The 13,733-nt window shown below is 40.1% G+C and overlaps 1 protein-coding gene across 1 annotated transcript; it reads left to right on the top strand.

The window, feature by feature from the left end:
• The first annotated feature begins 11,435 nt into the window (after positions 1 to 11,435).
• Positions 11,436 to 12,335, top strand: LOC130461558 (uncharacterized). The gene has a single exon (XM_056829705.1). The coding sequence runs from the start codon at positions 11,436 to 11,438 to the stop codon at positions 12,333 to 12,335; it is 900 nt and encodes a 299-aa protein (XP_056685683.1).
• The last annotated feature ends 1,398 nt before the right edge of the window (positions 12,336 to 13,733 follow it).

The raw sequence follows: 13,733 nt of genomic DNA, 5'->3' as shown, positions 1-13,733 counted from the left end.
GAGGCTCTAGATAGCCTTTTTGTACTTGAATAGGCTCTAAATAGCTGTTTTGTATTTGGAGAGGCTCTGAATAGCCTTGGCATTGAAGAGGCTCTGAATAGCCTTTTTGTACCCGAATAGGCTCCGAACAACGTTTTTGTATTTGAAGAGGCTCTGTATGGCTTTTTATTTGTTCCAATCATGCAAGGTAGCCAGATCATAGCTTTGCCTTAGGTTTTTGAGGCTTTTGTATTTGCATATCGGATACTTTGGATATTTGTATTGCTCTTGGATATTGTATTTTCGAAATGGGTTTGGAAAATGGTTTGAAATTTGAAAAGGCTTGAAAGGTTTTTGTACTTTGCATTTGTATGGTTTGAAATTTTGATCTTGTTCTTGGAAAAGGATCGGATATTTGCTGTGTGGTTTGTATTTTCTTGTAAGGTTTGAATTGAACTGGTATGCGTTGTGTGTGAATTGAAATTTGAGGCTAAATGTATGCATGCAAACTGGAAAAAAAATTGCCATGAAAAAAATTGCCCAATTTTTTGGAGACATGATGGACATGCTATATCACTATAAGCGCCCACTTTGACTGAGGTTTTTAGGTTAGAAAAAGCGCAGGTCAAATTATATTCGACTCTTGCGGATGCAAATGTTTACTCGACTTAGGACGTCGATCTAGGACTTGAACTTGACTCATGCATGATTTTTGAAATTCCCTTTGACTGACTTGGACTCGAAACTTGGAAGACTTTGACAAACTTTGAAGATTGAACATTGAATGTGCGCTCGAATGTATCTAAGACCAAGATATTTGATGGGAGTAAAAACCCGATACACAGTCGCTTTGACACAATAAGGAAAGGTTGTGCTGAGTTGCCACTTGAACATGGAAATCTTTGACTCATGCGGTTTTGACGCTTTGAATGCTTTAAATTTCTTTGATAGATGCTTGATGTGCTTGGACAAACAGTACTCGTCTGACACCGTTGGGTGTGACAGAAGCCCCTAGCAAGATATGACTGAATGAGACCTTGGATCTTAAATTGATATGCGCTTACTCGATTTTGAACATAGGATTCCATGTAAGGGTCCTAGATGAAGGGCGGTCATATGGCCATAGTTGTGAAGTGTGTGAAATGTGCAATACAATTGATGATACTAAGGTTGGATGCAAAGGTTTTGAAATTGAGTAGGAAAATTGAATTTTGAAAAGCTGAGCCATGATTGGTTGGCTCACGTGGCTGGGTAGGTCATGATGGGGGTTCAAGCCCCCAGTCTAGATCTAATGGTTAAGGGATGAGCATTGGAAAACCTTTGAATGGTCGTCTTTTGCATAAGCATCATGTTCTTTCTTCTTATGCGGCGCACAATCATCATATTCTTTCCTCATGTGCGACGTATCTGTTCTTGAATTTTATTTTTTGATCTTTGAATTTTGAAATTAATTTTTTTGAATTTTGAAAATGGGCTTTGAAATTGAAGTGGCCGGGCCTTGCGAGAGGTTGCCTACGTATCCATGGTGGAATCAGGCCGTACGTAGCTCTGGGTTTTGGAAATTTTGCAATTGATTCCGACACCTTTGATTGGACACCTCAATTCAGTTTTGGAAGGTTGTTACCAAGCTAGGTTTTAAAAGATGGATGGGATAGAGGTTCAGGTTCTCGTCCCAAGCTTGATTTTGATTCTTTGATCTTGGATATTTCCGTGTCAGGTTCTGGCACTTCGATCCTTGAACTTTGAACTTTGAAACTTGATTGTTGGAAATTGAATCTTGAATGCTTGCCCCTTCAGTTTTCGGCAACTTTGAATCTTGTATGTGTGCCTCTTCTGCTTTGGCACCTTTGAACTTTGAATGTTGAATGCTGAATTCTTGATGTTGTAATTCTTCTCCTCATCCCAAGGATAGGGTAAGGTAGGTTGAATAGAAAGGCTTTTTGTAAGGTAGTTTTGTAATGTTGTTTTGTGATGCTTTTTGTATGGTTGATTTTGAAAAGAGGGATTGAATTCAGAATTTGTATTTGAAGGGTGATTTTTGAAGGTTTTGGTCTTGCTGTATATCATTGGCGTTCCAGTGCCTTGAATCAATTGTAAAATTTCGAGCCCTTTTGAAAAGATCTTTTAATTTGAACACATGTTTTTTTTTTTTTGTAAATACGATCAAGTTAGGTAGTAAATGCTCATGTTATTGAATGAAAATTGAAAATTCACACAGGGAGGTCCTTAATGCTAGACTCGCGGGGTAAGCTTAGAAAAACATAAAAAAAGACACAGAATCATGAGCTAGACTCGAGTTTGCGCGCTTGTGGCTTTTCAGTCATCATCATTGTATAGGAACCATCAGTCTCATTTTCCTCTGGCTCGATTTGCGGGTCATCATTAAGTTGATTATCATTGTATGGGTCTTCTTCGGTGTCATTCCCGACCTCACTATCTTGGTCATCTTCGATATCGACCCCAATGTTGTAGGCTCTTTCAAAAGTGTCGAGGCCCAAGTAGGCCATATGATTCCTGTACTTTGGAGGGAGACTTGCAATGAATTTTTTGACCAGCTTCTTCTCTGAAGGCCTTGATACCATTTGGTAAGCAACCTTTCTCCACTTGTTGAGGTAGGCGGTGAACCCTTCTTGACTGCCTGTCTGAGCACTTCCATCTCACGTAGAGTGGTTTGAAGTTCAATGTTAGGCTTGTACTGGCTCATGAATGCTTGAGCGACACCTTCCCAAGTATTAGTGTATTTGTCTGTGAGAGAGTAGAACCACCTTTGGTAGACTGGCTCTAGTGACATGGGGAAGACGACGGGAAAGAGTTCCGGATCGACTCCTTTGATGGTCATCACAACTTGAAAGTTTCGAAGATGGTACTTGGGATTGTCACTTGACTGGAACTTGGGAATGTCATTGGCGGAGAACTCTTCAGGCAAGCTCACCTTTCCCTTGAATTCAGCATTGGTTGAGGTATCAAAGTAGTGCTCATTGTTGGCGATCTTGTTCACCATGCCCTCAATTTCCTTATTATGTTTGCCATGGAATGCTCAGTTTTGTCTGCTCTTAAGCGGGTATCAACCTCTTTGAACATGGTGCTGATTTTGGCCACTGCAGCCATGAGTTCATGGAATTTCTCAACTGTTGCCATTGTTGCTTGAAATTGATGGAGATGCAAGGACTAGTAGATCTTGACCCAACCTTTCCCTTTGTTGCCGAAGCCAAAGCGTTTCTTGAAGCCTAGACACATTGATGCGCACTTAGAACTTGAACAAATGCAGAAAACATGGCTCATGACCACAAAAGATATAGACAATGGACACATGAAATGAAAATGCATGCTATGAACTAGAAGACCTCTAACCACCATGCCACCAAACTCGGAATTTTTGGATTTGTAGCTATTGTGGGGATCTCAACCTTTTCGAAAATTTGTATTTGAATTATTTTGGAGGGAATTCCGGGATTTGCAACCCGTTGGAACTATTTCAGAGGAATTTCAACCCATTGGATGTGTACTTGTATTTGCGATTTACAACCCATTGGAAATATTTCAGAGGAGTTTCAACCTATTGGAACTTTGTATTGGAATTTGTACTTGTACAGGATTTACAACCCGTTCGAAATATTTGAAAAGGAGCTTCTTTATTTTGTGGATACTACCTTCTTTTAAATAAGCATTTGGAATATTTCAAGGGAATTTCGAGCCAACAATAGAAATTGGAATATTTCAAGGGAATTTCAACCGGGCATTAGGACTTGGAATATTTAAAGGGAATTTCAACCCGGCATTAGGACTTGGAATATTTAAAGGGAATTTTAACCCGACAATAGAACTAGGAATATTTGAAGGGAATTTCAACCCGGGATAGAATTTGAAATATTTCAGGGGTATTTCAACCTGGGATAGAATTTTAAATATTATAAGGAAATTTCAACCCAGGATATAATTTGAAACATTTTAGGGGAATTTCAACCCGGGATAGAATTTGAAATATTTTAGGGGAATTTCTGTTGCGATTAAACCAAAAATTAAAACAAACTTATCTGATTCGATGAACTGAACGAAGAAAAATTGTTGCGTCGTGGACACCCACTATCTTAAAAGACGATTCAGCGCTACCTCCCGGTGCAGTAGAACAGAATCCGGTCGCCCTCCAAGATTAGCGCAACTCCGACGTTGTGTGCACTCACAAAGACGGATGGAGTCAGAACGTATGCCCAAAACCAAGAGCAATTTTGTGTGAATGATTTTCTGTGTGTTTGAAAGAATCCGAAATTCTAATTTAAGTAATCAGAAAGGAAAGCAACCCAACAGACAAAAACGACCGAGTTAATGAAGATTGCAACAGCAAAAAACGGTCAGAAATATTGAATATTGTAACGAACGTAATTAATGGTAACTAATCCAACGGTTACGTAATCCATACAGATTCCCGTAACAATGACTTAACCAAAACGGTCCAGTTACCAAAAAGAATAGGGTTGACCCACAAAACCCACCCCACGCTCGCGAACCGCATTCCCAAGAGACCAAGAGCCCAAGTACGAAGGCCCAAGGCCTCGGGCCGTGAGCCCGGCCCAGCGCGCACGCGTGTGTGATATTTGTCCACCCATACCACTGTCACACTTTCTTAAACAAGAGTTACACCCATTCCCCAATTGATAAACAAGGAGAATATGAAGAGTTTTTTCCATGTGGGACTCTCTTATTTTTCAATCCCTTTTTCCTTTGTGTTTCCCAATGAGAATTTCCAACATTCCCCCACAGATTCAAATATGTGAAAACAAAGAAGAAAGAGAAGAATATTGGTTTTGGGCAAAGCAAAACAATTGAATAGGTGTCAATGTCTTTCGACTTGAATTAACACTTAGTGACATTTAAGCTATGGTCTCTTTCCTACCAAGTGACTTTCGTATTGAACTTGATAGGGAGTTAGAAACTCGTCACTTAAAGCACGCAACTGAATATGTATGATATTCTGACTCCCCAAATAAAGTGACACCTTATACTGGCCATACGTCCGACCTGGATATGCTCATAGGTGCTCTAGAGAATAGTTCACATCGCAATTCTCATAGGAAGCGGCCACACTTCCACACCTAAGTAGGTGAATCCCATCAAGTGTGAGCTACCTTCACACCACCAAACATATGGTATGGGTTCATTAAGAGCCTTATGCTCAACCTCTTTCCGATTGTAGCAAGCACATTATAACATCTAGGGGATGGACAAAAAAATAAAATTTGGTGCTTCTGAATCATAACATAATGTCGTCCTTTGAACTCTGTGAGTAGGAGTTCATTATTTTACAATTCATTCAATGGGCTTCAGGCCAATCCCTTTTGATGTTTCCAAAACTAGTTTTCTACACAAGCCTTTCGTTAACGGATCCGCAATGTTCATTTCAGACTTTACATAGTCTAGTGATATCACCCCACTTGACAACAATTCTTTGACGGCCTTGTGCCTCAAATGAATGTGCCTTTTCTTCCCATTGTAGGCATGGTTGTTTGCCACAGCAATAGCCGCTTGCGAATCACAATGAAGTGCAACTGAAGGAGCTGGCTTCCCCCACATCGGAATATCTGCAAGCACATTTCTCAACCATTCTGCCTCATGACCTGCCAATTCAAGAGCAATAAACTCAGATTCCATAGTAGACATTGAAGAAAATAATGCCCTTGGTCCAAGTATGCATATAATATTAAGTCTAATAAATGCGGTTCAGTATTAATTAACAAGTTAATAATTCAGTGAGATCAAGTGAGCTGAATGCCTAGCTAGAGGCTGCTTCAGTTCAAGTGGAATTAATTATATTAATCCACAGCTTACTCTTGACTGAACCCGTAGGGTCACACAAATAGTACGTAAACGGATCAAGTATTTAATGGCATTAAATACTCCATCTATGGATATTCGGAATCGACGGATCTTGGTTCCAGTGGGAGCTGAGATCGTCAAAGGCAAGAAATGAATACTCCGGAAACGATGATATTGCCGGAAACGGAAATATGGATCGTATCGGAAATATAAATATTATCCAAGTCGTAGATGTTGCCGGAAACGGAAACATGGTACGTATCGGAAAATATTATCGGAAATGGAAATATTGCCGGAATCGGAAATATTGCCGGAAGCGGAAATATTGTCAGAATCGGAAATATTATCGGAATCGGAAAATTATTCCGGAAACGGAAATATTAAATATTTGTTCGAGACGGAAATTAATTCCAGAATCGGAAATGTTAAATATTGTTCATATCGGAAATGAATTCCGGAATCGAGAAATTAATCGGAAGCGCATCGTACGAATTAGCATCGGACGAGCTTGCTAGACGAAGGCCCAGCACGAAGCCAGGCCCGCGTCCAGCAAGCCAGCGCGCCACACGAACAGCCAAGGCCACGCCAGGCCCAGCGCAAGGCCAGGCCCAGCAGGCCGTGGCTGCGCGCGCAGCTGCGAGCAGTGGGCTGCGAGCAGTGCTGTTGCGCTCGCGTGGGCTTGTAGCTCACGTGGGCCGAGCTGCCGTGTGGGCTGTGCGCGGGCATGGCCTGCAGGCTTGCGGGTCATGCTTGTGTAGAGTTTGTGTTCACATACGAAACCTAAAGCGTATAGGATTTGTTTAATAATTAAATTCCTAATCCTAAAAGATAAATTAATTAAATAAGAGTTCTACTAGGATTCTAATTTAGTTAATTCGTATCCTAGTAGGATTCGATTACTTATTCCATGGCCTATAAATATGAGTTAAGGGCTCATAATTTATATAGAAAATTTCAAGTATTCAAACAATAAAAAGCTAAGATTTTTAAGTAGAAAATCAGCCATATTCTTGCGCTATTAGCCGAAAATATATAGTACCTTAAGGGCGATTCTAGTTGGTCAATCTTACGGCGGATCCGGACGTGTTGTGGACTATCTACGGAGGGACAACACTTGGAGTCCTAAAGACTTGTTCTTGTTCGGTTCGGGCGCAGCTAGGGAGGGCACGCTACAAAGTGTATGCATCTGAATTATGCTAAATGATTATGTGTAAATAATATGTTTCCTGGCCTTATGGTTTTTCCGCATGATTTATGTTTATTCATATGTATCATAACCTAACAGACATAGCAGTACAAGATTGTTTACAAGATTTCCAAGACACAGCTCCATCCCGTAGGGTGAAAACATAACCACTGATAGAGTTGATTTCATCATTGCCAGAAACCCATTTGGCATCACAATAGCCTTCCAAAACCCCTGGACACTTGGAGTAGTGCAAACTCCAATCCATGGTACCCTTAAGGTACCTAAGCAATCTCTTCAAAGCATCCCAATGTTCATGACTTGGGTTATGAGTGTACCTGCTCAATCTACTCACAGAATAAGAAATGTTAGGCCTAGTGTAGTTCATTAGAAACATAACACTACCAATAATCTTAGCATATTCAGATTGGCTAACAGGATCACCATTATTTTTCTTTAAGTGGATGCTTAGATCATAGGGAGTCCTACCTGGATCGACGTCAAAAGAGTTAAACTTTTTAAGTAATTTTTCAACATAGTGAGCTTGGCTAAGATAATTGCCATTTGGAGTTCTCTTGATTTTCACTCCTAAAATAACATATGCCTCACCCATATCTTTCATTTCAAATTTAGAACTTAGAAAACTTTTTGTCTCATTTACTCGATCTAAGTTAGTCCCAAAAATTAACATATCATCCACATAAAGACAAATAATCACACAACCATCAAAATCATGCTTAGAGTAAACACAAGAATCACCTTCATTTACATGGAACCCATTACCTGTCATAGTCTTGTCAAATTTGTCATGCCATTGTTTTGGAGCTTGCTTAAGCCCATACAAAGACTTGACTAATTTACAAACCTTATTCTGTTGACCAGGAACAACAAACCCTTCTGGTTGAACCATGTAAATTTCCTCATCCAAATTCCCATTTAAAAATGCAGTTTTAACATCCATTTGATGCACAACAATATCATGAATGCAAGCAAGAGCAATCAAAGTTCTAATAGTAGCAATTTTAGTGACAGGAGAGCAAGTATCAAAATAATCAATACCATGCCTTTGGGTGAATCCGCTTACCACAATTCTAGCCTTATACTTGTCAATGGATCCAGTGGATTTCAATTTTTTCCTAAAGATCCATTTACAAGTAATGGGCTTGCAACCCCTAGGCAAATCAACCAACTCCCAAGTATTGTTACTTAGGATTGACTGATGTTCACTATCTATTGCCTCTTTCCAAAACACTGCATCAACATATTTCATAGCCTCTTCATAGGTCCTAGGATCATCTACCAAAATAAAGACATAGACAAAATCATCATCAATCAAGTAAGGTTCAGTTAAGAAAGTAGTAATAAAATCATCACCATAACTAGTTTCCTTTCTTGCCCTCTTGCTCCTCCTTGGCTCCAATTCAGAAATCACATTAGAGGTGGGAGGAGCAGCAACATGCATACTGGAAGAAGTGCTAGAAGAAGGCACATCATTGATACAAGATATTTTCAAAGGAAATACAGTTTCAAAAAACTCGGAATCTCTTGCCTCAATGATGTTACCACCTGCATAAGAATTGTTAGCACCCTTAACAAGAAAGCGATCTGCAGCACTTTGGTAAGCATAACCAATGAAAATACAATCAGCAGTTTTAGGACCAATCTTGTCCCTTTTGAAGCTGGGTATAGCCACCTTTGCTAGACACCCCCACACTTTCAAGTAACTTAGGTTAGGTGCACGACCCTTCCATATTTCATATGGAGTCTTGTCTAACTTCTTGTGAGGTACCCTGTTCAAAACATGACAAGCAGGTAATATAGCTTCCCCCCACATATTATTAGAAAACCCAGAACTAATAAGCATAGAATTCATCATGTTCTTCAATGTTCTATTCTTCCTTTCAGCAATCCCGTTCTGCTCGGGTGTGTAGGGAGCCGTTGTCTCATGAATGATCCCATTCTGCTCACAAAATTCTTTAAGAGTGTTAGGGTCATACTCACCACCCCTATCACTCCTAAGTCTCTTGATCTTCCTATCAAGTTGGTTCTCCACTTCGGCCTTGTATTTGAGGAACATTTCCTCAGCTTCATCTTTTGACCTGAGAAGATAAACCATGGTAAATCTTGAGCAGTCACCAACAAAAGTAATATAATACGTTTTACCACCCCTGCTCTCATAATTTTTAAAATCCCCCAAGTCACTATGAACAAGCTCTAGTACTTCATTTTGTCTATCTATTGATTTAAATGGCTTCTTTGCAAACTTGGCCTCAACACATACTTCACATTTTGCAAAATCAGTTTTAGAAAATCTGGGAATCAAGTTAAGTTTTTTAAGCTTCTTAATTGAAGCAATGTTGAGATGACCCAACCTTGCATGCCATAAATCAATAGACTCAACAATATAAACAGAAGAAGTACTAGCATTCTTATTCATAATTTCAAGTTTGACATCAAGAGTAAATAAACCCCCATTACAGAAACCCTTTCCCACAAATTCCCCATTGTGAGTAATAACAAGCCTATCAGAATCAAATGAAAGCTTCAATCCAGCCTTCATTAGCAAGCTACCAGAAATCAGGTTCCTACGCATTTCTGGAACATGCAACACATTGGTAAGAGTAATAAGTTTTCCAGAGGTAAGAGTGAGAACGATCTTCCCTTTTCCTTGAACGGTTGCAGAAGCTGAATTACCAATGAAGACATTTTCACCATCACTTTTTTCGTAGGTAGTGAACATGTCTTTGTTGGTGCAGATGTGTCTGGTTGCTCCAGTATGAACGATCCATTCAGCAACATTACCTGTCAAGTTAGCTTCTGAAACAACACCAACAAAATGGTTAGGATCAGAAACTTCATTAGCATCAGCAAGATTGGCTTGGTTCTGGTCAGCTTCTTCTTGGATCTGCAATCCACAGACTTGTGACCAGTTTTCCCACATTCAAAGCATTTCCCCTTGAACTTATACTTCATTGGTTTCCCTTGAGGCTTGAAAGGACTGCCCTTTCCCTTCAACTTATCAGAATATGCATTAGGCTTAGGTTCTACAAGATTAGCCTTAGCCGAACCAGAAAACACAGATTGACCCTTATCCTTAATACGATTTTCCTCCTCAATTTTCAGGTGACCTACAAGCTCCTCTAAGGTAAGGTCCTTTTTATTATGCATTAACTGATTACAAAAATCTTTCCAAGAGGGTGGCAGTTTCTCAATTAACAAAATAGCAAGAGTTATATCACAAATACTCAAACCCTCGGTAGCCATAGCAATGCAAATATTCTTATAAGCATGAATCTGATCAATAATTGGTTTATCATCTTGAACTTGAAAGCCTAACCACTTACTAACACAATAACGTTTAGTACCAGCATCACCAGTTCCATACTTCTTTTCTAATGCATCCCAAATATCCCTAGCATGACCAAACCCCATATAGATACTAAGCAATGCATTCGACATATGATGCAGCAACATGCCCTTACATGTCCTATCGTCTTTAGCAAATTTCAACTCAAAATCATGCAATTCAGTTTCATCATCAGGTTCGACAACATCACCAAGCACATAAGCAATCTCAATTTATTCTAAATAAAATCGCATCCTAACAGCCCAACATTTATAATTCTTGCCATCAAGAGGTTCTAACTTAGACATATTAGAACAAAACGATATTCCACCTTTTCCTTCCCACTGCTAAGTACTAACTTCCACCAAATCAACTTCCTTCTATCATAAAAGGAAACTCCTTGCCATGGTGAGTGCACGTTAAGGTTCACTGCTAACGTGCGCACCCCACTGCAATGACGAGGAAGAAGAAGATCCAGAAGCATGAAATTCGAGAGGTTAATGAAGAGGCCTCTACCATTCTTCACACAGTGTTATCTCGCCCGAAGAATCAGCATCAGTTGCGAAATGTGACACCCATTAATGTCGATGAAGCTCGTGTGTCGTCGGTGAACATCTCAGCATTTCCGTCGCATCCAAGCAATGTACCTCCTTCCCCACACACTCAGGAAGCTATTGCGGCCTATCATAAGGCGATTAACTTCACTCCTATCCAGCCCATGGAAACCCAGATGGAACCACTTCAGATTCCAAGATCTTTGGAGGAGGTGCAATGGAGAGGTGTTTTGGGTGGTGTTGCGCTTGAGAAGGTACATGAAATGATGAAAACTGTTAACGTTGTTCTGGGTTTGAGAAATGGTACGGAAACCCTTGGTGAGGGTGGTGTCATCTCCACCCAGGAAACAGAGCATACCCGAAATGTTGAGCAGGATGAAGGAGAATGGGTGCAGCCTCAACAATCTCAAGAAGGTGGTAATGGTGTGCCAAAACAACCTCGGGTAATTTTTTTTAAACCCAAACCCCTTACTGCTAAAGGTGTCTCTCTTTCATTCATTGCTCCTACTGTGTGTGATGGTTCCCTATTGCTATGCTTGAACAAGCTGATTTAGATGAAATGTCAGTAATATGGGAATCTGCAGTCATTATGTATGTGGTGGGGGATAGACCGTCGATTGGGGCTGTTATTAGGTTTGTTGAGAAGGATTGGAATATTGTTTCAAAACCCCAGGTGCTGCTTCACGAGGAGGGCTATTTTGTTATCAAATTTGCCTCTAAGAAAGAAAGGGACTCAATCTTGATGGCTGGACCTCATTCTTTCTTTGGTAAACCAGTAATTGTTAAGCCCTGGTCACCAGAGTTTAATTTTCAGGCTGAAGTGTTAAGAGTTGTGCCAATTTGGGTCAGATTCCCTAATCTTCCTTTAAACTGTTGGGGACCTGGATCTTTGAGTAGAATAGGAAGTTTGCTTGGTGTGCCTCTCTTTGCTGATGAGTGTACCACTTGTCAGCAGAGAATTTCTTTTGCTCGAATACTTATTGAAATAGATGTCACAAAGAGCTTGCCTAGAAATTTCATGCTAAAGGATCCAACTGGTAAGACCTTCAAGCAACAAGTAGACTATGATTGGTTGCCACCATTCTGCCCTACTTGCAAGATGATAGGACATGTTTGTGGCAAAGATAAGAAGAACACTACCAGACTTGTTCCTGCTGCTCATGCTCAGAAGAAGGTGCAAAAAGTTTGGGTTCCAAAGCAGGTGGTTGTTGTTGAAGAACCTAAGCAGGCTAGTGAGTCTGTGAATGTCATGGTGGAAGATGAGACTAGTAATGAGATGGATACTTCTATGGACTCAGTCATTACTCCAAAAGCTCCTATTCAAGATGATGGATGGAGGGTAGTATCAAGAAGAAGAAAGGTGACTAGCAGTCCTGTGCATAACACTGGTTTGGCTCAGGTTGGATATGCTGGTGAAGATGGTGGTGAAATAGGGGCTCCTTCACATATTCCACCATGAATATTTGCACTTGGAATGTGAGGGGGATGAATGACCCCAGCAAAATAGGGGAAATAAAGAAGTTCCTAGCTGAGAATAAAGTAGTTGTAGTGGCTTTAATTGAAACTAAAATAAAAGAGGGAAACTGTAATAAGCTACTGAAGGAGTTTGGTTCTGTATGGAAGTGGGATTTCAACTATTCACACTCACCTAGGGGGAGAATTTGTCTAGGGTGGAAACATGCTGTGGTGACAGTGTAGATTCTGCAGAAAACTGAGCAGATGATACACACTTTTGTTGCAGCAAAAAGTGGGCAATTTAGTGATTTTTTCACTCCAGTTTATGGCTTGCATACAATTGATACTAGGAAATCTCTCTAGAATGATGTGAGGGCTCTTAGTTCTGTGATTACAACTCCATGGCTGATTATGGGTGATTTTAATTCCATTCTTAACTCTGATGACAGACTTAATGGTAGTATTGTTTCTGCCACTGAAACTAGAGATTTTGAAGATTGTATTGATGTTGCTGCTTTGGCTGAATTGAAAACTTGTGGTCATTTCTATTCTTGGAGTAATAAGGGGCAGGGTGATATGAGAATTAGCTCTAGAATTGACAGAGCATTGGGAAATGCAAGCTGGCACCTCACTTTCACTGATGCAATTGTTGATTATCTGAATCCTGGTCTTTCAGACCATTCCCCTCTTTTATTGTCTTGCAATATCAATGTTACTACAGGAGGAAGGCCATTTAAGTTTTTCAACTATATGGCAGAGCATCCTAAATTCTTGCAGACTGTCCAAGATGGGTGGAGCACTAATATTCATGGAAATGGGAAGGGGCTTGCTCAGGTGTGGGCTAAGCTTAAGGTGATTAAACAAGGTCTTAAACAACTTCATCAGCAGGAATTTGCAAAGTTGGAAGAAAGAATTGAACACATTAGAGCTGAGTTGAGTCTTGTTCAAACTCAGCTGGCTAACAGCTTCATAGATGCATTGTTACAAGGGAAAGAGAAGGAGTGTACTGAAAAGCTGAAAAAGTTCCTTCATGTGCAGGAATCTGCTTATAGGCAGAAATCCAGAATTCAATGGTTGCAGGCTGGTGACTCCAATACAAAATTCTTCTTTAGTGCAATGAAGGAAAGGCAATCCAGAAACATCATAGATGTGTTGTATGATAGTACTGGTAAAAAACTAACAACTATGGATGAAATCAAGGGTGAGATCTGTCAGTTTTATAAAGGGTTGATTGGCACTGCTGCTCCTTTCTTAACTGGGATTGATGTGAATATAGTCAGGAAGGGTAAACAATTGTCTCCTAATGATGCTGATGCTTTGATTCAACCTGCTACAGAAAGTGAGATTGATGCTGCATTTAAAGGAATTGATCCTAATAAGGCTCCAGGAGTGGATGGCTTTA

The sequence above is a fragment of the Spinacia oleracea genome, chromosome 5, assembly GCF_020520425.1.
Source record: "Spinacia oleracea cultivar Varoflay chromosome 5, BTI_SOV_V1, whole genome shotgun sequence".
NCBI lineage: Eukaryota > Viridiplantae > Streptophyta > Magnoliopsida > Caryophyllales > Amaranthaceae > Spinacia > Spinacia oleracea.
Note: the sequence above shows the minus strand (reverse complement) of the source record. Positions and strands in the feature narration are given on the sequence as shown.

Excerpts from the sequence above, each read along its gene's own strand:
- LOC130461558 (XM_056829705.1), top strand. The coding sequence starts at position 11,436 with ATGTCAGTAATATGGGAATCTGCAGTCATTATGTATGTGGTGGGGGAT.